This window comes from Pyrus communis, chromosome 2 (assembly GCF_041283825.1).
Source record: "Pyrus communis isolate YQ-2024b chromosome 2, ASM4128382v1, whole genome shotgun sequence".
Classification (NCBI taxonomy): Eukaryota; Viridiplantae; Streptophyta; class Magnoliopsida; order Rosales; family Rosaceae; genus Pyrus; species Pyrus communis.
In genome coordinates, this window is record NC_142566.1 from 9,724,465 (window position 1) to 9,748,049 (window position 23,585).

Below are 23,585 nucleotides of genomic sequence, written 5' to 3' on the forward strand. Positions count from 1 at the left end.
TGGTTTATAGGAAGAATAACTGGACATCGATTTGTATGCATATGTTTCATGTGTGGAGAAAAATCCTTTATCTATCATTTCATCCATATTTCATTCACAACTTAATTTACTTACTGCCATTTAATTTTGTTTTAGTTAAATTCTTCCAAAATTTCCCCCCTCATTGTTTTGTTGTTAGTTTAACTTAGTTTTTAGTTTTATATGTTTAATTTGTGTTGATTAACATCCCTTCTGATCCTTGAAATAAAATGATCCCTACTTACTCGTGCTACAATTACATAATATACAGGATTTAATTTGTGAGTTAGTTTCCACCACTTCAAAGCACCAACACATGCCCACTCCACATGCCCACTCCCTGGAATATTACTTGTGATATAATATAACAAATAAAAAATTCCGTTCAAATATTATCAAATTTATCTCAATTAAAATTTGGTGCCCCACCCAGCCTCTCATGCCCATAGAACCAGCCCAACAAAGCATAAAAAAATTGTTGGCCTGGCCCAATGAAATATTAATTCACAGTTAAATCCAGCTCGACCCCCAAGTCTAAACCCTCCTTTCTTTCTGATTCCAAAACACGAGAGAAAAAGCAAGCGACAGAGACGGAGATGGCCGGAGAGGAAGAGACCAGCGAGTTCTACCTGAGGTACTACGTCGGCCACAAGGGCAAGTTCGGCCACGAGTTCCTGGAGTTCGAGTTTCGACCAGACGGCAAGCTCCGGTACGCCAACAATTCCAACTACAAGAACGACACCATCATTCGTAAGGAGGTCTACGTCACGCCCGCCGTCGTCAAGGAGTGCCGTCGTATCATCTCAGAGAGCGAGGTCTGTCATCAGTTCTGAACCCTTTTGTTTCTGTCACTTGTAATCTCTTTATTGGGATTTAGGTCTCTGGTATTTTATTGATTGGTTTGGTGATTGGGGTTTTAGGGTTGGTCTTTTATTGGGGAGGTTTGTTGGGGTTGTGTAACGTCTCAAATTTCCTGCATTGCAAAAAGAGCTGCGAGATTTTAATGTAGGGTATGAGTTTTGAGGCTCTGTATTATTTGTATATTTTGGAACTATATTATGTAGGTTTGGGTTTGTTTTGAGAATTTTGAGGGGTTTTTGTGCTTTTTATTTATTTAAGGGAGTTTGGTTTTGTGGGTTTTTCTTGGTTTTGAAAATTTGATGGGTTTTGGAGGTGGAATTTGGGATAAGTGGGATATAATTGTCTATTGATTTCGTTATTTATGTGTTAGGAACGTGAATGCGTTTCAGCTTATGACTATCACCCTATGTTTTGACGAGGGAATTTAAACTTCCATGGACTTAGGCTGAATTAGGAATCCCCTACTAAATGACTAGATGTAATACCATTGACAGAACATTCTAATGACACCTTTGAAGGTTCTATTTTGAAAGTCCTTTGTTTAATGTATTTGTAGTGCTTGAGTGGTTCACTGCTGATATCCTTCTAGTGCATTTATAACAATTAAGTGTAATGTTCCATGTGCTTCGAAAGCCCCTCATCCAAAACATAGGTTTATAGTCATCTGATTGATGGTTTACGCTTTTCTATCTCATCCTTGAGGAGTCAAGGGATTGAAATATAAAGTTATATATGTGTTTAGTTCTCGTAGGATCCAAGGAAAAGAGTGGTTGTTTATAGATGTGATTTAATGTATGGTTTCAATACTATCTTTTGGTTAAATTTTTTAAGTTTCCTGCTTGGAGGCTGAGAGAGTATAAAATTTGAGATTGGGAAAACGGCAAGGAAATTTTGCATGTCCAATGGAGGCAAATATGAGATAAAATAAGGGTATTAAGTTTGAAACTGCAAGCCTTTGGTTTCCTATAGTCATTGGTGACTGGTAGTGGCATTTAATAGTAACGTTACTGGAGTGATTTTTGGATTCTCAGGTTTTGACAGCAATCTGAATTTTCTTCTAATATTTCAGTTAGAGTTAAGTTCACACTATTGGAATTGGGGAATCAAGAGCAAGGAAATTACTTCCAAAACATGAAGTTCTATCTTTCCATTGATTAATAACACTTGTTTTAGATGGCCATCTAATAAGGTTAAAGGAAACATTGGTATTGGGTGGAATTAGCTATGTCTTATTAAAGGACGGAAAATGAATGTATGTTCGTTTATCTTAACTGAACAGTGAAACTACTTGTCAACACTCAATTCTTACGTTGATTATTCATTCAAATTGATTGATCTTGGAAACTGTATTCTTCCCAGAATTTGATTATTGAAATTTTGTTGTCCTGGTTTCCTTAATTGGTTGCATGCTTGCTTTAATGTAGATCATGAAGGAAGATGATGTGAACTGGCCAGAACCTGACCGTGTTGGGCGGCAGGAGCTTGAAATTGTAATGGGGAATGAGCATATCTCCTTCACTACTTCAAAGATCGGATCACTTGTAGATGTCCAGAGTAGTAAGGATCCTGAAGGTCTTCGCATCTTTTATTATCTCGTTCAGGTTAGTTGATTTGCATTTTTGTGTAGTATTATGATATGCTTTTCCTTTTTCTGGATTGTAATTGCATAAGGCTGTTAGCTCATACATGTCACTGCTGGAATTATGTTCTCAAATAAGGTGAGATTTCACTGTGTATAATTGCATCATGGTGTGTGCTTGTTTTGTAGAATACATTTCTAGTATTCAATGCATTCTTGTATGTTATGTCGTAGAAGGAGAGAACATGCTATTCTGTTCATTTGTGAGTTTTTGAGAATCAGGTGCTTAACAGCCTGGTGCTTTTTCCGTGGAAATTCAAAACCTTTGGGTATTGAATAAGTATCTATGCAAGAATGATACGAGGGTAGCTCTGCCCCATTTTGCATGGGTGATGGGTCTATGCTGGATCATCTATTTATGCAATGAAGTGCCTTGGTTCCCTCACCTGTTATATATTTTGTCGACTTTTAGCCTTGTATACGAGTTCTTTCATGAAGTCTTTCTTGTGTCCGAGTGACGCAGGATGAGTCTTCTGCCCAAGACTGTTTCTTGATGACGTTTTTATTTGACCGCAGGATCTGAAGTGCTTTGTGTTCTCTCTCATCTCGCTTCACTTCAAGATCAAGCCGATATAAGATGTATGTGTGTCCCCGACAAATTGCACTCCTTGGTTGTGTATGCCTTTCGATAGAGTTGACCTTTTTAATATGTAGGCCTTATCATTTGACAATTTTTCTGTAATTTCTGTTATTTGGATGGTTACGAGTGGATTTCGGAATGTATGCCAAAATGGAATGCCAGTTTTTCAGTTTCTGCGGCTCTGCACCTCCCTCTGTGTTCGGGACTGCAGCGGTTCAATGTATCGTGTGCGCTTTCTTATGTGCAACTGCCAAAGAAAACAGAAAGTCTGCAAAGTGATTTAGGTGGAATTTATGATATTCACATGAGCATTGTTGTTTCGCAGCTCAATGTATTGCTTCAAATGCATTGCGGTTCATTCCTTCAATATTCTTACTAACTTCCCGAAGGTCATCTTGAGTTCCTCCGGAGATATCCCATACAGTCGAGATGTTAAATTGAATTCAATTTGCAAAAGGATATGTTATTAAATAAACTTGGTCGAGAAGGGGATCCTGGTCTCTAAGACTAAGGTCTAGTTTGTTACTTTGATGTTAAATTGAATTCAATTTGCGAAAGGATATTGTTGTACCATTATTTGTACCATCAGATGAGACCTACCTGCGTTGGCGAGCTCTATCTCTATTAGAAAAATGGTAGAAATGATGGTACAACTAGATGATAAGTGTAGTATTCCTCTTCGGCTAATGAAAAAATTGTAGAAAAAGTGATGCCGAAAAGAGAGCTTTTCAGTTTAACTTATTCGTTTCAATTTTGGTAAAACCCTTGCAGACTTACCCTAAGGCTAGAACCCTCCCTAAACCCCATTTATCCCCTAAACTTAGATTATATGATAGGAGGTTAAATACAATCATTTACAATGTATATAAGCACTAATTACAAACGTTTCCTCTTTTTTTATTTTTTTATTTTTTATTTTTGGTCCTTCATACAACGATATATTTCTACAAAGAGTGGATGAAAGTGAGGCTTCACAATGTTTCTGTCCATGTGCAGGTAGTCCACATCTTCACTAACATATGTCTATTTCACCGGCCATCTATTCGAGACAATTTCTATATCATTACACTTCAGAACTTACTCGATAAGAAATTTCGCTACTTTAGAATGACCACTTTGAAAGATGACTTGATGTAATTGAAAATAACTAAATTTTGGGTTGTTCGAGAAAATTGAAGCTTTTATAAATACAATAAAAGGATTTAATTTGAGTGACGTGTTTCTTTGATAATAAACGTGGTAATAAAATCAGTAGGTACACAAACATTTTTATAGTACAACTGATACATGTATAAGCCAGAACGTATACAAATGGGAAATTAATAATTAGAGTAAATATTTTTCATTCATAAGACTTGCCCGAGTTAGTTGTGCAATCCAAGTTTGTCTTGACCATTGCTTTATTCAATTCAAGTTCATTGTCTTTGACCCCTTCTTGTCTTTAAGAAATGCGGATACTTCCAATACATTAAAACTCATTGCCCTTAAGTAGAAAAACCGTTTCAATATTAAAAACAACAAAAACTAGAGCAAACATATAATAACGGATTCTAAAATGTAATTATATATCTATAATAGGTCAACGTAAAGACATTGAACATATTGATTAAAATCTGCATTATTACATTTCTATAGCAATTACCTTATCTTTCAATTTCTTTTCTAGTTTCTATTATTCTTTTGGTTGCTTTCTGTTTTGTAATATCTAATTATAATTTGTTTTCCCTTCTTCATGGATCTACCTTATCATACAATATATACATGAATACATTCCGTTCTACTTTTAAGAATCTTTATGGAGCTCGGAAAAAAAGAATGATTTATATAGGAAAGGATATAAATCAAAGGCCAAAATTTCATAACAAGAAAAGAAAAAAACGAACAAATATAGAGAGTTGTTATTCCCACCCTAATATATTATCTTCCCACCCACATTTTTATGAATTTTTTAATTACAAATTTGTCTGTATGTAAAATGACTAATAAGGACCTTAGTTACCCCCTTTTGCATTACTTTTTTTTTTTAATAAAAAATAAAAGTTTGGGCGTGATAACTCTCACGCTATGTTTAGACGATTTGTCTCACTTAAACCCTAACTCATCATTCCCATCTCCTTTCATTCAGAGAAAGCAAAAAGAACGAACTTAGAAGATAATGTTTCTATGGAAGAAGTAGATGATTATATTTCCGTCAAAGAGGTAAAAGATAATTTTATGTGGGTCATCTTGATTTGTCGACATCGTATAATTGAAGCATCGCTCTGTGACTTTTTATCTCTAATTATATATATATATATATATATATATATTAAGGGTTATTTTAGGAATAATAGTGGGTGGGAAAATAACATTTTAATTTTTTAACTTTTTATAGTGGGTGTAAATATAACGTGGGTGAGAAAATAAGACAACGGGGTGGGTCTAGCAGCTCTCTAAATATATTACCATTCGACATTTGACTTTCTTTTATGGAGATTTTTAACTATTCCGTCTCATATTTTTCTGGACCTATAGTATAGCAAACCTTCGTACCATTTCATTTCTGCAAAAAAATTCGAAGATGTCAAATATTCTTCAGTGGTGTGTTGCTCTAATCTTGCTAGAGTTTGGATTATTAGGGCAAGCAAACGGCCAAAAGTACAGAGTAGTTGGCAATAAGAAGTTGGCTTCACCGTCACCGTTGATCAATCTGGCCATGGAGACTTCACCTCTATACAATCAGCCATTGATGCTGTCTGTTAGAGATATTCCATCATGTCCACATCATTCCATCATCTCTACATATCTCTCCCCAATCTTCTTGATTGAGTTAAATTTAGAATGTTGTATAGCATTGACTTGGTGATTTCAATTGTAATTAATTACAATATCAATTCTGTTCTATATATCATGTAACTATGGGAATGAATAAAATACAGAAAGTCATTTTCTACATAGTATCACCAAGGTCTAGGCTCCTTCTTCTCAAAAAACCCTAGCCGATCCTTCTTCTCCCATGGCTACCTCCATTACTTCCTCTGGCCCTAGTACTGCTAGCTTTTTGAAATTAGATAAAGACAATTATCCTGAATGGCTTCGCCAGATGAAACCTTTCCTTATTGGCCAAGGACTCTACAAGTTCGTTGATGGCTCTCACCCCAAAACCTCCAGCCACCACTCTTGCCGTGCCTCCCACCATTCCTCAACCCACCGATGCTCCTACTTCTGGTCATCTCCCTAATCCCGCTTTGCTCACATGGATTCAACAAGATCAACTTGTGGTCAGTTACATCACCACTACTCTCACCAAACCAATCATTTCTCTAACTATTGGTTGTGAGACTGCTCAGGTCATCTGGGAATGCCTTTAACCCCATTTTTCCCAAACTTCCATTGCAAGCTCTACATCACTCTAGTTTCAACTTCTCGACATCACGAAATGGACCAAATCCCTTAATGAGTACTTGCACCAAGTTAAGCACATTGCTGACTCCTTAGCTACAATTAACAAACCTGTGGATCCCAAGTATTTAGTCACTCTCTGATAGGAGCATATTCATGCGACTTAATTAGCTTGTTCTCGTGCATTTATGTTGTGTTTCCTTAGTTATTTTAGTGTTTAAAGTCACTTTTGTGTATTTTCAGATTATAAGGCCAAAGTGTGCAAGAAGTTGCAAATTGGAGTCTTTTGGAGTAAAAGAGGAATGAATGAGTTGAAGACTTGAAGAAACGATGAATTCCCACTCCAACGATGAATTACTACCAAAACGAGGATTCCTACTCAAACAAGGATTCCTACTTGAAGTAGGAAAGTTAACCCTAGGTTTCCCGTTTTGGTAACCTTTCCTAATCTTAAACGTCCGTATTTTCTAGCCACTTTGAAGGCCTTGTAGGCACTTTAGGACACAAAACGAAGGCCCTAAGCCCACTTACACAACCTTGCCGTGCATTAACCCTAATCCCCTTCCCTTGCAGTGCAAGGGGGGGCATTTTTGTCCAATGTTGTGCACTTAAACCCTATTTCCCTCTCCTAACCTAAACCCTAGCCGCACCTTGCAGCCATCCCCTTTAAGTTCTGATTTAATTCTGTAATTCTAGCAGCCTTTAACTTAATTTTAATTAACCAAAATAAATTAGGGTGGAAATTTCTGAAAACCCTAGGTAATCCACCATTTAGCCGCACCCTAGGGAGAGTTTTCATGCATTCTTTTCATCACACACATCTAAGCCGTCACTCCCATCATCCATAAACCCTAAGGACCCTAATTCCACATCTCAGCCGTACCCTCTATTTTCACCCTAGGTATTCTCTCATTCATTCTCTCACATTCAGCCATTCATTCACAAAACCTCTGAGCCGCAAGAACCTTTCCATCTTCTCCCAACAGCCGCACATTTTCCCATCCATTCCAGCCATTACCCAACCTTGCCGCAGCCACTCCACCCTTCCAGCCACCATTCCCAACCTCCATACACCTTCCCACCTCCTTGCCGCACCACCACATCTCCCTAAATCCATCCCCAACCCAAAATAACATCCAAAAACCCCCTAAACCATCTCTGCCGCAGCAAGGAGAAGAAGAAAGAGGAGCTTAGACGCGCAGAAATTCAAGTGGATTCGTTGGGCGTTCTAGGTGTAATCAATCTTTTAATCTTTATGTTTAAATTCAATTTTATTTCTCTTTCTGTGAACATGAGAGGCTAAATCCCTAGTTAGCTAGGGGGTGATTCGAAACCATGTTTATGCTTGCAATATGAATTGATTACCTTTGGTTGGAATTTCATGAATTGTGGATTCAATTTGTTTAACTGCTTGATTGATAACTTATTTGTGTATGTTTATTGAGAGTGCACGCTTAATTTTCATGCATGAATATGACGCTAGAATATAAGTGAATTTCACCTAATAGTTATGAACTTATATTCACAAGTAGTGGAGGTTGCTTATAAACAATCGCGTTAAATGAATTCTTGGCACTAGTTTCATGCTCATCATAGTAACGAATGTCTCATCAACACTTATAGTTTTCATGATGCTTAATGATCTTTGATTGTATCTTTATTGTGCTTTTCACGTAAAGGACTTTTGGAGAATGTTTTGAATTGCGTATGCGCTGTCCCATCCAATTTATTAACTTAAGGAGAACTTGAAGGTTAATTTAAGCGGACCTAATTAACCTGGGGTGTTGAGTTTCATAATTTATCGAAAGACCAACTAAAAATCATCTTGTATGCAAGTGTGACATGTGTGGAGAAGAACCTTCTAGCTAGCGTTCCATCCATATTTTCATCACATTCATCTTTACAATCTGTTTTAAATTACAATCTGTGCATTTTATTTAATTTCGTCAAAAACTAAATCCCCCTGTACTTTAGTGTCCAATTTAGTTAGAAAGTGTCTTAGTTTGTGTTTCTAAGTGTTTTGATTCAAGTTATTACCCAAATTCGTCCAAATTAGTGAAAGTGCTCAAAACTGCCCAGAAAGTGTTTTTAAGGCAGTTTTGAGTCTTTTGGTTTGTTTTAGTGTTTTATTGTTTAGTTTTGCATTCTTTAAGTCTAGTTTAGTGTTTTAACCTTTGTTTTAAGTTTTTGAGTCAGTTTCCAAGTGATTTAGCACTCCCTCCTAATCCCCGGCAACGGTGCCAAAAATTTGATGCGAATTTGACACATTCTTACCCTTTTTGGCCGAATTGGACATCCTTGAGACGTTTTGGAAAGTTCAAGTGAACATACCCCTTTTGGATGCAATCAAGCAAGTCCCGAGGTACGCCAAGTTTCTAAAGGAGCTTTGCACCACTAGGAAGAGGATGTCGACCAAAGAAGTGGTAAAGATAGGTGAAAATGTTTCCGCCATCTTGCAACGCAAACTACCCCCCAAATACAAAGATCCGGGTAGTTTTACCATTCCTTGTGTGATAAGTAATACTCGTTTTGAATCTGCCATGTTAGACCTAGGTGCCTCTATAAATGTCATGCCATATTCAATTTATGCATCTATGAACTTAGGAGTATTGAAAAATGATGGTGTAATCATACAATTGGCCGATAGATCTAATGCCTATCCAAAGGGAGTTTTGGAAGATGTGTTAGTGCAGGTAAATCATTTAATCTTTCCGGCGGACTTCTATGTGCTCGAGATGGATGAATCTGACCATGCCCCTTCGTTGCCAATCCTCCTTGGACGGCCATTCATGAAGACAACTCGGACGAAGATTGATGTGTTTAATGGAACTTTGTCCATGGAATTTGATGGGGAAGTTGTTAATTTTAGTCTTTCTGATTCTATTAAGTATCCTAGTGAGGATCATTCATGTTTCTCCATTGATATAGTTGACTCATTGGTGCAGGGATACTTTGAAGATTTGAACGCCGATGCACTAGAAAATGTCATTACACGAAGCATGGAAGTCAAAACCAAGGGAGGGGAGCTTTTGATAACCCACGGCACACACACTCCATTGCATGCCATGCCTCCTAGTGTGGAATGCCTTGAGTTGGTTGCCGCCCTGGAGTCACTGCCTAGGCATGATGGTAAGTTTTCTAACTTTGAGTCAATTCCCATTTCGACTAATAAGTTGCTTCCATCCATAGTTCAGGCATCTCTCCTTGAACTCAAACCACTACCAAGCCATTTGAAGTACATTTTCTTGGGGGAAGAGGAGACCTTACCGGCCATTATTTCTTCATCACTCACAACACAAGAATAAGAGAAACTAGTGCATGTTTTGAAGGAGTTCAAATCTGCCCTAGGTTGGACTTTGGCCGATATCAAAGGTATTAGTCCCGTCACATGTATGCATCACATATTTCTTGAGGAGGGGGCCAAACCAACTAGAGAGGCTCAACGCCGTCTCAACCCTCCGATGATGGAAGTAGTGAAGAAGGAGATAATCAAACTCCTTGATTGTGGAGTGATTTACCCCATCTCCGATAGTCGTTGGGTTTCACCTATCCAATGTGTTCCCAAGAAATCTGGAGTGACGGTTGTGGAGAATGCGGAGAACGAGCTTGTGCCCACTCGAATCCAAACTGGTTGGCGCGTATGCACTGATTATAGGTAGATAAACGCCACCACGAGGAATGACCACTTTCCATTGCCGTTCCTAGATCAAATGCTTGAGAGGTTAGCGGGTCATTCATTTTATTGTTTTCATGATGGATATTCTGGTTATAATCAAATTGTTATTGCCCCGGATGATCAAGAAAAGACTACTTTTACATGCCCCTTTGGTACATTTGCTTATCGTCGCATGCCATTTGGTTTATGTAATGCACCTGCCACATTTCAAAGATGCATGATGAGCATATTTTCAGATTATGTTGAGAAAATTATTGAGGTTTTTATGGATGATTTCAGCGTTTTTGGTAATTCATTTGATGGTTGTTTGAATAATCTTAGTTTGATTTTAAAACGATGCATTGAAACTAACCTTGTGTTAAATTGGGAGAAATGCCACTTTATGGTTAAACAAGGTATTGTTTTAGGTCATATCATATCTGAAAAAGGAATTGAAGTAGATAAGTCTAAAATAGATCTTGTACGCTACTTACCCTCTCCTACTTCGGTGAGAGAGGTTCGTTCTTTTCTTGGTCATGCAGGATTCTATCGACGATTTATCAAGGAGTTTTCCAAGATTGCACAACCATTATGCCGTCTCCTTCAAAAGGAAGTCTCTTTCGAGTTCAATGATGCATGCTCCACGGCATTCAAGCACTTAAAGGAGGCTCTCACTTCGGCTCCCATTATCACACCTCCGGATTGGAGCCTTCCATTCGAGTTGATGTGCGATGCTTCGGACTATGCAATTGGTGCTGTTTTGGGGCAGCGAAAGAACAAACAACCTTATGTTATTTATTATGCATCTAGGACACTAAATGATGCTCAATTAAATTACTCAACCACTGAAAAAGAATTACTTGTTGTGGTATTTGCATTAGATAAGTTCCGATCCTACTTACTTGGTACTAAAGTTATTATTTTTACGGATCATGCAGCTCTCAAGTATTTGCTCACGAAAAAGGAGGCCAAGCCTAGACTAATTCGATGGATATTGCTTCTACAAGAGCTTGACATTGAGATTCGGGATAAGAAGGGCGTGGAGAACGTGGTGGCTGACCACCTAAGTTGAATGGTGCATGAGGAAGCATTGCCAATTTCTGAAACCTTCCTCGATGAACAATTAATGTCTATCCAGGTAAGTGAGCCCTGGTATGCAGATTTGGTGAACTTTTTGGTGTCTAAACATATCCCTAGCACACTTAATAGGAATCAACGTGATAAGCTTAAAAAGGATGCTAGGTTTTATGTTTGGGATGACCCATACCTCTGGAAATTTTGTCCCGATTAGATTGTACGACGTTGTGTGAATGAATCTGAGTTTCAATCTATTTTAACATTCTGTCATTCATATGCATGTGGGGGACATTTTGGCACCCAACGCACTGCCCTTAAAGTCTTAGAATGTGGGTTTTATTGGCCAACCATTTTTAGGGATGCTAGGACATTTTGCCTTACATGTGATCGTTGTCAACGAATGGGTAATATAAGTGTTAAGGATCAAATGCCACAAAACCCTATACTTTCTGTTGAAATATTTGATGTGTGGGGAATTGATTTTATGGGTCCTTTTCCTTCATCACATGGTTTTCTCTATATCTTGTTGGCGGTGGATTATGTTTCCAAATGGGTGGAAGCAAAAGCTACCCGTACTAACAATTCCAAAGTGGTTGCAGATTTTGTGAAGTCTAACATTTTTGCTAGGTTCGAAATGCCTCGAGTCCTTATAAGTGATGGAGGTTCACATTTTTGTAATCGCACAATCGAGGCACTGCTCAAGAAGTACAACGTTACACATAGGGTTTCGACACCCTATCATCCTTAAACAAGCGGGCAAGCCGAGGTGTCGAATCGGGAGGTAAAACAGATTCTTGAGAAGACGGTTGGGCCAACAAGAAAAGATTGGAGCTTAAGGTTAGAGGATGCATTGTGGGCTTATAGGACCGCCTACAAAACACCCATAGGAATGTCCCCCTTTCGGCTTGTTTATGGCAAACCATGTCACTTACCTGTGGAGTTGGAGCACAAGGCTCATTGGGCCGTGAGGAAGTTCAACATGGATGTAGATGAGGCGGGAATTCATCGTAAACTTCAATTGAATGAACTTGAGAAGATACGGAATGAAGCTTACGAGAATGCCCGCATTTACAAGGAAAAGACAAAGGCCTTTCATGACAAGATGATTCGCACCAAGTCCTTCTCTGTTGGACAGAAAGTGTTGTTATTTAATTCTCGTCTTCGTCTATTTTCGGGTAAGTTACGTTCACGTTGGATTGGACCCTTTGTTATTACTAATGTTTTTCCTCATGGTGCAGTCCAAGTTCGTAGTTTCAAAACAGGTCAAGAGTTCAAGGTGAATGGGCATCGATTGAAGCCTTACTACGAGAGCTTTGTAGAACATGATGTGGAGGAGACCACCCACTATGCCGTGGGTTCCCATGAAGGATGATCAATGTGGCATCGTCAGGCTGCAAGACGTAAAAGAAAGCGCTTCGTGGGAGGCAACCCATGCAATCACCAAGGAGAGGATGGCATTTACACTCCATAACCAGATTTGCATCCCTAACCTCTTCTCTTTGTTATTTACATTCTGCCATGTTTAGGGTGTTTAGTTGCTGTTTGTGTGTTTACTTTTGTTTGGTGTGATTTTAAGCTTGAAACATTGAGGACAATGTTTGATTTAAGTGTGGGGGGTAACTAATGTTGTTGATGCAAATACGTGGGATTTTATCACCCATAACTTCCAATGTTGTTCCTTGCTGTTTTTAAGTGTTTTTAAGCCATTTTAGAGTGTTTTAGTGTGTGTTGACTTAAAAATCCGAAAATCCCATAAAAATTTGAAAAATTGTTTTGAAAAACCCAAAAAGAGTTGTTTTTGTGTGTTTGTTTGTGTCGTAGGGTACCTTCCAACACAATGATGAGGATTTGGTTTTTAATTGCATAATGGTTAAAGAAAGTTACAAACATGGATGGACGTTTGATATACTTTTTGGTTTATGCTTGTTGTTAGTTATAGTTTACGAATTCACATGCAATCACAAAGGAAAATTAGTTTTTGTAACATGCTTGAAGGAATGAACTCAAACTAACGCTACAACCTTGTGAGACTTGAGCCTAAACGTTATTTGGAGAGTTAAAATCTGTGCATTATTGTTTTCTAAAGTCGTTGCATGATCTCATTATTCTTTGCTTGGTTACTACTTAGAAGGCGTTTCATCACTTAGTTCCAAATGCTAGAACTCATGCCCATTTCATTCAAAGCATGTTATTGATTTGCATAACACATATTCAAGATGAAGTTGTGTAGTGTCCACCACCAAAGCCAAATAGCCGTGTGCCCTTCACTCATTATGTGTTTAAGTTTAACCCCATTGAGCCGTGTTAGCCATGTTCTTTGTTAACCCATATCATCCTCACCTAGCCTAGATTAGGACCATCCGTACCCTTGTTCTTGAAGCATAGTAAGCATGAATGAATTCCTTTTGATTAATGTGTTGCAGAAAATAAGTGTGGGGGAAGGATTATTGATGTGAGTTATGTGCCATAGGCACGGCTAGAAAAAAAAAAAAAAAAAGAAAAAAAAAGAAAAGGAAAGAAAAAAAAAAGTGAAAAAGAGTTGAAAAGAGGTAAAAAAGAGTTCCAAAGTATTGGTTGTTGAAGTAAGGGTCCAAAACAATGAATTAGGCCCTAAGAGTTGTTGGAATCTCCCCTATTTGTCTAAAAGTTGATTTCTGCATTCTAAGTGAATTCTAAGTCTTAACTTCATGACTTTGCTTGCTATTGCTTAAAGAACTTTTGTTTATCCCTATCTTTCCTTGTTAGCCAATACCCCAAGCTCCGTTACAACCCTTGACTTCTATCTTGAGTGTTGTGCATTTCAATTTGTGGAGTTTGAATTTGGTATGAGCATATGGTGTCACTGGTTCTCGCATCTAAGTAGTAGCATTCCATTCATGAGATCATATCTTAACATGTTTAATTACTCCAGAAATTGCATTCTTTGTTATAACATATGTGAGTACTAGTCTTTCATGTTTACATCAATCTTCTCACATATAACTAGTGTAGGGTGTGTAGTCAGAAAATCTGAGTGAAAATTGAGTGCATAACTAGTGAGGAATTGAGGGAGTTCTCTGAGGCATGTTACTACATTCAAAATGTGTTTTAATTGATTAAATGCGAACTAGTGAATGGTGACTATGATTAAGTATGTGCTCGAGGGGAAGGAAGAGTAAAAGCTATATGAGTAATGATCTTTGACATGTCATGTTTCATTGGAAATCCCTGAGGCAAACGTTGGAAGGTTTAGGTTATGTTTTGATTGTTTTGTTTCGTCTTATTTTCTTTAGTTGTTTTGTTTTGCTCGAGGACTAGCAAAAGTTAAGTGTGGGGGAATTTGATAGGAGCATATCTCATGCTTCGAACTACCATTCTTCAAAATTCTTCCCTCCCCACCTTCACTGAACTTCGCTCTCGCATTCTCACATTTGAAGCTCAAGACCCCAACCTTACCACATCCTCTCAATCCTCCCATGCTCTCTTCAATAATCACCCCCCACCACCGGCCCCTCCCAACCAAGCCCCACCTCAACAATTCCCTGGAAATAAGCCTCATAATCCTAAGGGTTTCCATCGCAACAATCCTAGTCGTGGTGGTCATTACCACAATATTAACTGGAACCCCAACCACCGGTATAACAACCATCAGTATCATGGTCTTCATCCACACCAATAGCAAGGTCAGTGACCATGGCTTCCACGCCCACATTCATGGTCTGCTTCGAATCAAGGCTTGTTGTGCCCTCCTCCAACATGGTGTCCCAATTGCAGCACTAATCAACATAGTCATCCCCACTGCCCGCACTGGTACACTGGCCCTACCCAATTTCCTCCATTCACCGGTGGACATATGGTCCACTCCCACGCTGGTCCTTCGGCCCAACCTGCCCCTGCGGCTGATCCTGTTTGGTATCCCGATACTGGCGCCATTCACCACATGACGAGTCCCGGCACATACCTTCAGAGCCCGTATCCCTACAATTGTAATCACAATGAATTTATGGGTAATGGGGATTCAATGAATATTACCCACACCTGTAATTTTCCTTTTCCTTTGGGATCTTCTAAATTCACCTTTCGTGATGTTTTTCGCATTCCCGCCATTCGCAAAAATTTACATTTCGTTGCTTGTTTCACCAAAGATAATCATGTCTTTTTCCTTTTTGCCCCAGATTTTTATCAAATAAATGATTTGCTTACCGGTGCACTATTATTTCAAGGCCCCTGTGAAGATGGCCTATATCCTGTCAAGTTTTCCTCCATCCGTCAAGCCCTTGCTCCTCATGCTCTTGCCACTCTCCACTTCTCGACCTGGCATCGTCGTCTCAGCCACTCATCGTCTACTACTACAAAAGAGCCTTATAGTGTCAGTTGTTGCGTCGGTTTAATATAATATAGTGGCGAAAAAGAGACTTGCGACACCCACTGAAGATGACGTCGGATTTGCTGTCGCTTATAAGCGTCATAAAATGTCTATGTCGCTTTTAAACCGACGTAAAAATTTAATGTCACTTATAACCGACACATATTTTAATATTTATAAGTATTGGCGTCGCTTTAAATAAAATAGTGTCGCTTTTAGCGACATAAATTATGGATGTCGCTTCTAGGCGACACTAATTCTTGTTTTTAAATATTTTAAAGCCTGCGTTGGTTCTGAGCGACATATATTTTAGTTTTTTTAAATATTTTGAAACCCGGTGTCGGTTGTAAGCGACATATTGATGGTCTTTATATACTCTCCCCTGTGTTTTCTTCTTCTTCTCTTGCACTTTTCTTATTCGTTCTTTCAATTTACAAAGCCTCCCCGTGTTCTCTCTCTTTCACCTTTCTTATTTGGTCTTCCAACTTCATTTGTTCCTTGATAGGAGCATATTCATGCGACTTAATTAGCTTGTTCTCGTGCATTTATGTTGTGTTTACTTAGCTATTTTAGTGTTTAAGGCTACTTTTGTGTATTTTCAGATTATAAGGCCAAAGTGCGCAAGAAGATGCAAATTGGAGTCTTTTGGAGCGAAAGAGGAATGAATGAGTTGAAGACTTGAAGAAACGACGAATTCCTACTCCAACGATGAATTCTTACCAAAACGAGGAATCCTACTCAAACAAGGTTTCCTACTTGAAGTAGGAAAGTTAACCCTAAGTTTCCCGTTTTGGTAACCTTTCCTAATCTAAACATCCGTATTTTCTAGCCACTTTGAAGACCTTGTAGGTACTTTAGGACACAAAACCAAGGCCCTAGCCCAATTACACAACCTTGCCGTGCCTTAACCCTAATTCCCTTCCCTTGCCGTGCAAGGGGGGGCACTTTTGTCCAATGTTGTGCAATTAAACCCTATTTCCCTCTCTTAACCTAACCCTAGCCGCACCCTTTAATTATTCCCTCTTTAATTTCTGATTTTATTTCCTAAATTCTAGCAGCCTTTAGGTGAATTTTAGTTAATAAAAATAAAAGAGGGTTTGAATTTCTAAACCCTAGGGTTTCCACCATTTAGCCGCACCTTAGGGACCTCTTATTATTTTTCTTTTCATATTTTTCAGCAAAAATAAAAAATAAAACAATACAGCCACAAAAACCTAATTCCTTTACTAAGCCGTGGCCTCCCATTTTATTATTGGACCCTAATTCATTCCAGCGGCAGCAACCATTCATTATTCTTTCCAGCCGCACTTTTTCCCCTCGAACGCAGCCACCATATATTTTATTTTCTTCTCTGCCGTGCAGAAGGGAGACCAATTCCAGCCTTCCCCCATCTTCACGTAGCCACCATCATTCTATCCCATTTTTCCTCCCTAAGCCGCAAGAATTCTCTCCCAAAACCTAACAGCCGCAGCCACAATACCCTTTCTCCCTTCAAGCCGTGCATTCACCACACCAATTCCAGCCACAATCTACCATCACACACACACCATTCAAGCCGTGCCTCCCCCATTTTCCTCCCAAAAACAGTGCAGCCACCACCACCTTAAACCACTGCCGCAGCCATCATCTTCCATTCCAGCCACCATTACACCATCCCACACCTTCCACCACCATTGCCGCATCACTTTAACACCCTAAATCCATCCCAAAATCAGAAAAATCATCCAAATAAACCCACACAACATCTCTGCCGCAGCAAGGAGAAGAGGAAAGAGGAGCTTGGACGCGCCGAAATTCAAGTGGATTCGTTGTGCGTTCTAGGTGTAATCAATCCTTTGTGCTTTATGTTTAAATTCAATTGTATTTCTCTTTTTGTGAACATGAGAGGCTAAACCCCTATTTAGCTAGGGGGTGATTCGAAACCATGTTTATGCTTGCAATATGAATTGATTACTTTTGGTTGGAATTTCATGTATTGTGGATTCAATTTGTTTAACTGCTTGATTGATAACTTATTTGTGTATGTTTATTGAGAGTGCACGCTTAATTTTCATGCATGAATATGACGCTAGAATATAAGTGAGTTTCACCTAATAATTATGAACTTATATTCACAAGTAGTGGAGGTTGCTTATAAACAATCGTGTTAAATAAATTCTTGGCATAAGTTTCATGCAATCATAGTAACGAATGCCTCGTCAACACTTATAGTTTTCATGATGCTTAATGATCTTTGATTGTATCTTTATTGTGCTTTTCACGTAAAGGACTTTTGGAGAATGTTTTGAATTGCGTTGCGCTAACCCATCCAATTCATTAACTTAAGGAAAACTTGACAGTTAATTTAAGCGGACCTAATTAACCTGGGGTGTTGAGTTTCATAATTTATCGAAAGACCAACTGAAAATCAAATTGTATGCAAGTGTGACATGTGTGGAGAAGAACCTTCTAGCTAGCATTCCATCCATATTTTTCATTACATTCATATTTACATTCTGCCTTTAAATTACAATCTGTGCATTTAGTTTAATTTCGTCAAAACCTCAATCCCCCTTTACTTCGTTGAGTCATAGTAGTTAGAAATCACTTTAGTTTGTGTTTATAAGTGTTTTGTATTCTTTGAGTCTTTTGATTTGTTTTAGTGTTTTATTGTTTAGTTTTGTATTCTTTGAGTCTGGTTTAGTGTTTTTACGTTTGTTTTACGTTTTTGAGTCAGTTTCCAAGTGATTTAGTAATCCCTCCTAATCCCCGGTCTAGAACAATCCCTACTTGCATCTTTACTACAATTGTCAAAAGAGGGTTTTAATTTGTGTGCTTAATTAGTTCGCATCATTCCTTCTTCACAACAGTAAGTTTTTCTTGCTTGTAATATTTTTATTTTCTCCTCTTATGTTTAATTTTTAGTTACAATTTATTTTTGTAGGGAATTTATTTGAGTTGGTTGAGTACATAAAGAATTGTTGACATCGGAATTCTTCAACAAATCAAGTTTGTATCACTAACATCTTTAATTTTTAAATTGTATAATACACAAGTTTATTTATTTAAAACTTTTTAATTTAAGTACTTAGATAAATTTCTACTATTTTTGTTAAATTAATAAAAATTTAGTCGAATTAATTAATTTTGTCACTTGAATTGTTATGAGAAAATGAAATGAATAATATTTATAAGCATTTATGTTAAATTAAAAATATTAAATATAACATAAACTTATAATATTGAGTAATATAAGAATATATTATGTTAAATTTTTTTTTTTGCACTCTAATTGTTATTTTAATTTTTTGTTATTTTGATAATTTTTGTTGTTATTTACTAGAATGGATTAGATGAACATAATTTGAATTGTTATGAGAAAATGGAATGAATAATATTTATAAGCATTTATGTTAAATTAACAATATTAAATATAACATAAACATATAATATTTAGTAATATAAGAATATATTATGTTAAATTATTTTTTTTCACTCTAATTGTTATTTTAATTTGTTGTTATTTTGATAACTTTTGGTTGTTATTTACTAGTATGGATTAGATGAGCATAATTTGAATTGTTATGAGAAAATGGAATGAATAATATTTATAAGCATTTATGTTAAATTAACAATATTAAATATAACCTAAACTTATAATATTTAGAAATATAAGAATATATTATGTTAAATTAATTTTTTTTTGCACTCTAATTGTTATTTTAATTTGTTGTTATTTTGATAACTTTTGGTTGTTATTTACTAGTATGGATTATGTGACAACCCGTTCCAAATTTTATGTTTTTATTTTATTTAAAAAGCGTGAATTTACAAAATTACCCTAGAGGCAAGGACTTTGACTTCCGTTGACCATCGACTTGAGAGATGTGGGACTTATTCTTTTAGCATATCCTCATAGTACTCATTGGTACGAACGTATAGGCGAAAGACGTTTGCGAGTCCGGATTATAACGGTATAGTTGCGGATTGGAAATCTGATATGCGGATCTTCCGGGTCAAGTTATACAGGGTTGTAAACTCTACCGTCGATCAAAGATCGACGGTTGACTTGTGGTCAATGGGTCCCAAACTATTTTAGAATGTCGTTGAGGTTGTGTTTTATGTGAATTACGTATTCTTCGGATAAGAGTTCTGAGATGTGATTTGATAATTGGTCACAGGGACCAATCATTCAGGACGCCTCGATGTGTGTGCTAGAGAATCATAGCGTGGGCTCCAGGTAAGTGGATCTTTTCCATTTTATCGTACATATTGTTGAGAGTTCTATCGACACTTTTAAATTGATTAGGTATATTACTTTCATATATAATTATTGTGAATGCTTGAAGTACTATATGAACTACGAATGGCTTGATCCCTGTTTAGGGTACGTAGGCAGTCTAACGAGATGTTAAATGCAGCCATAAAATATTTGAGACAAAAGCCTTGCTTGGGAAATTGAGTAATGCGAAGGAAATTGGTAAAGGCAAGTTTTAGTTTTATGAATTAGTTAGCTAAATTAGTGTTAATTGGGTCGTCATGGATAATTATCCCTGAAAATAAGTAGTTCAGCAGTAGGGTGTTATTGATTGTACACTTCACACCGTATTGTTTATAATTGAGAATGTTACGACATGGTTGAGTATTAGATTGCATCATGGTATATCAACATGTATATTACTTGCATATAATTATTGGGAATGCTTTCAAGTGCAAAGGTGAACTCAGGACACCCAAGTAAGTTCAGGTGAGTTTATGGTATTAGTTGAATCGATTGAGTTATAGCATGACTACAGTTATGTGTTAGGCAATTTCGATATTGTCGTACTGGTTGCCATAAGTTCCACATGTTATATTGAGATGCATTGAGAGCTCATAAACCTGCACCCCGGTGTTAGTGCTCCCGCCCGTGGCCAGGGCACAGTCCTTCACGTGATGTTCACCTCCCGCACCTTACGCTCACCTTGGATTCAAGGTAGGTGCACAGTCCTGTCGTACATACCACTTTAGGTGGTTCCGACTCGTAGGTGACCCGCAATTATTCGCCCAATCTTCACGTGATCGTAGCACTTGAGCGTATTTATTTACACCCAGTCCTGTCGTACAGACCACTTTAGGTGGTTCCGACTCGTAGGTGACCTGCGATTATTCACCCAGTTTTCACGTGATCGTAGCACTTGAGCGTATTTATTTACACCCAGTCCTGTCGTACAGACCACTTTAGGTGGTTCCGACTCGTGTGCAGGTATACTTATTGAGCTATTAGCTAGCCAGGATTGATGAGATATGGATAAGTCGTACAAGTCACTATAGGTGACTCCAACTTATATGCTAGCCATGATTGATGAGATATGGATAAGTCGTACGGGTCACTATAGGTGACTCCGACTTATATGCTAGCCATGATTGATGAGATATGGATAAGTCGTACAGGTCACTATAGGTGACTCCGACTTATATGCTAGCCATGATTGATGAGATATGGATAAGTTGTACATGTCATTTTAGATGACTCTGACTGATATATCACTTTGTATTGATTTAGTTCATTTGGCCTACTTATTAATGTATGGTGGAGTTGATGGAAAACCATGGTTTTGGTCATTTCTGAGTATGGTTTGGATATATGTATATATGTTGTACTGTCTTATGGAAAACGATACGGGTTTTACATTTAGGGCATTACTTTTAGAGAGGTAATAACTTTGGGAAGCTTGGTTTTATTGTTTACTCACACCTTCTGTTTGGTGCCCTCCAGGTTTTAGCTGCTGAGTTTGTATCGACAAGAATCTGTGGTGAATCTTAGTATTGACGGATATTTCTGAGGGTATGATTCTTACCCACACTACTGTACCTTACTTATGCTCTGACATCGCGTGTGAAATGGGTTCGCTCCCACTCATAGCGCACTCTGGTACTTAGACACTTTTAGATTCAAATTTATTCACTTTTTATACACTATCACATTTTATGGCTTCGTCACCTTCCAGGTGTCGGCCAGCACAACTCGATTCAGGGTCCATGTGGACTTTCTGGATCGGGGTGTGTCAGTTTGGTATCAGAGCATATGTTGGGCAGTATTGTGTTCATCACACGCGCGATGTGAGCACTCTTGGTTTTTGTGTTTGACGTTCGAATGATGCCACTTCGTCGACTATGGAAAAATATGTTAACTTTTCTTCAGTTTTGGACAATTTTGTGGTCTTGACGACATTTTATAAAATCATTTTGGCGGTTGTCCTTAGAATTAAAACGAAGATTTTCCTTGTGGAGGAAAGGTATAAAAGTGAGGCAAGTTGATGGCCTAAGTAAATGTTTTGATAATCATGTATCGCCAGAGATATTACCAAATAACTCTATCATTGTCCTACCGCCGTTAGTATTGATCCTTTAGAGATTGGAAATCTTAGTTAGTCTTGATTTCTTAGTAACATTTCGCGGAAGATCATCTGAGGGATAATTATTTTTTTTGGTCCCTATTAGCACTAATATCTTCAAGCATACTTGTGTTCATGTTGAATCTTTAGGAGGAAGATCGACTGTCGATGAAGTCTTTTTGAAAGTAGATATTAAGCAAGGTCTTTTTCTAGCATTGGGATTTTTCAATCAACGCTATTCTCATATTTTTGTTTTCGTAGTTGTACTTGTTAGAATAGGATTGCGAATGTAAGTTGTCATATCCTGGGAGTTGTAGAAATCCAAAAAGCAATCATCAAATCCTCCTAGGATCAATGAACTACTTCGCTTGAGCCGAATAAATTAGGATCGTGGAAGCTTAGGAATAAGCTTTGCAATAGGACGGTAAACTCATGATTGTTGTTTTTACTCTATCACTTATCTAGGTAAACGAAAACCCTTTGACTAACCACCTCTCGATCACTTCCATAGGTAGACATTAGAATCGAAATGCGGGATGATATCTCACTGTTAGATTGTTATGAGTGGCGAGGAAACTATGAAGACCTTTTAGTTCGTGTCGTAGAGTTGGTTAGTAGTACTGTAAATTCGAGGACGTATACTTTTGGCGTCATATCCCAAAAATCTTACCGCGGATACCACCACATTGTTAAGTTGGTATGGCAACATGACGGAATATTGCTTTTATTTTTCACGATTAGAACCGTTTGAAACGAACCATCTTATTCATTGACCTAAAGTCAACAGTCATCACCTTATTTCGAAGGCTAGATGACACTTCTCGGTGGAGATTTTGATGATGCATAGTGATTGTCGATTGATGTGACAAGTCAATTCGGATTCAGCCTTTCTTAGTAGGTTAACGCTTATGTTTCTCGGTGGTAGAACCGCTAAAGATGAACCATCATGCTTATGACCTAGAATTAACAATTTCTAATTTCATTGGAATATTGTTTGGGACTTTTATGTACAAAAGTGTGTCCAAATCTTCATTGATCTTAGAACTTTTTATTACATTTACTTTTTGGAACAAGCTAAGTTCTGTCAGAGGCAATAGTAGAATTAAATTAGCATCTATGAGTGCACTATCGTGTATCTACTCTCGCACACTTCCAGCATGTCCTATTCTATTTAGTTGGGAAATATGAGTATTGATATAGAGTTACCTTTAATCTATCAAGAAATGGTTCAAATGATTTGAATCATTTTGTATGAATGGAGTTAGGAAGTATCTTTTTATATGCTCAGTTCGAGATATGTTGTATATGTAAAGAATGTGAAATTCATTAATCGTGATGCTAAACCAATGATATGCTTATATGATGTTCCAATTGGTGGTTGTTTACTTAAGTAGAAAACAATATTCTTCTTGCTCTAAAAATTGAAGTATTGGCAATAGTTATTTCTTGAAAATGGGTGTTGAAATTTCAACAACAAGACACTTGTGAAGACCACTAAGATAGAAGTGGGATATAGTCAACCTCTTCGGGTGATGTGATCTAGAACTTCTCTTTGTGACGTGACCAAATGTGGAAGTAGGGAAAAGATAAAATCGAGGCTCCCTTTGATGTGTTCTAAATGAATCCTCACTCTAGATGCACCCCACTTTTGATTAATGTTGTGGGGATATTGA

The 23,585-nt window shown here is 37.6% G+C and overlaps 1 protein-coding gene across 1 annotated transcript; it reads left to right on the forward strand.

The window, feature by feature from the left end:
* Nucleotides 1-549: 549 nt before the first annotated feature.
* LOC137747698 (protein mago nashi homolog) lies at nucleotides 550-3,442 on the forward strand. The gene is made up of 3 exons (XM_068487856.2): nucleotides 550-833; nucleotides 2,304-2,480; nucleotides 3,035-3,442. Exons 1-3 carry the CDS (start codon nucleotides 615-617, stop codon nucleotides 3,092-3,094), a joined length of 456 nt encoding a protein of 151 aa, XP_068343957.2. The 5' UTR covers nucleotides 550-614; the 3' UTR covers nucleotides 3,095-3,442.
* Nucleotides 3,443-23,585: the final 20,143 nt, after the last annotated feature.

Bases quoted from the DNA above. Each gene is read 5' to 3' on its own strand.
- LOC137747698 (XM_068487856.2), top strand. From the start codon at position 615: ATGGCCGGAGAGGAAGAGACCAGCGAGTTCTACCTGAGGTACTACGTC. The intron at 834-2,303 runs GTCTGTCATCAG...GCTTTAATGTAG, and splicing joins GTATCATCTCAGAGAGCGAG to ATCATGAAGGAAGATGATGT. The intron at 2,481-3,034 runs GTTAGTTGATTT...ATTTGACCGCAG, and splicing joins TCTTTTATTATCTCGTTCAG to GATCTGAAGTGCTTTGTGTT.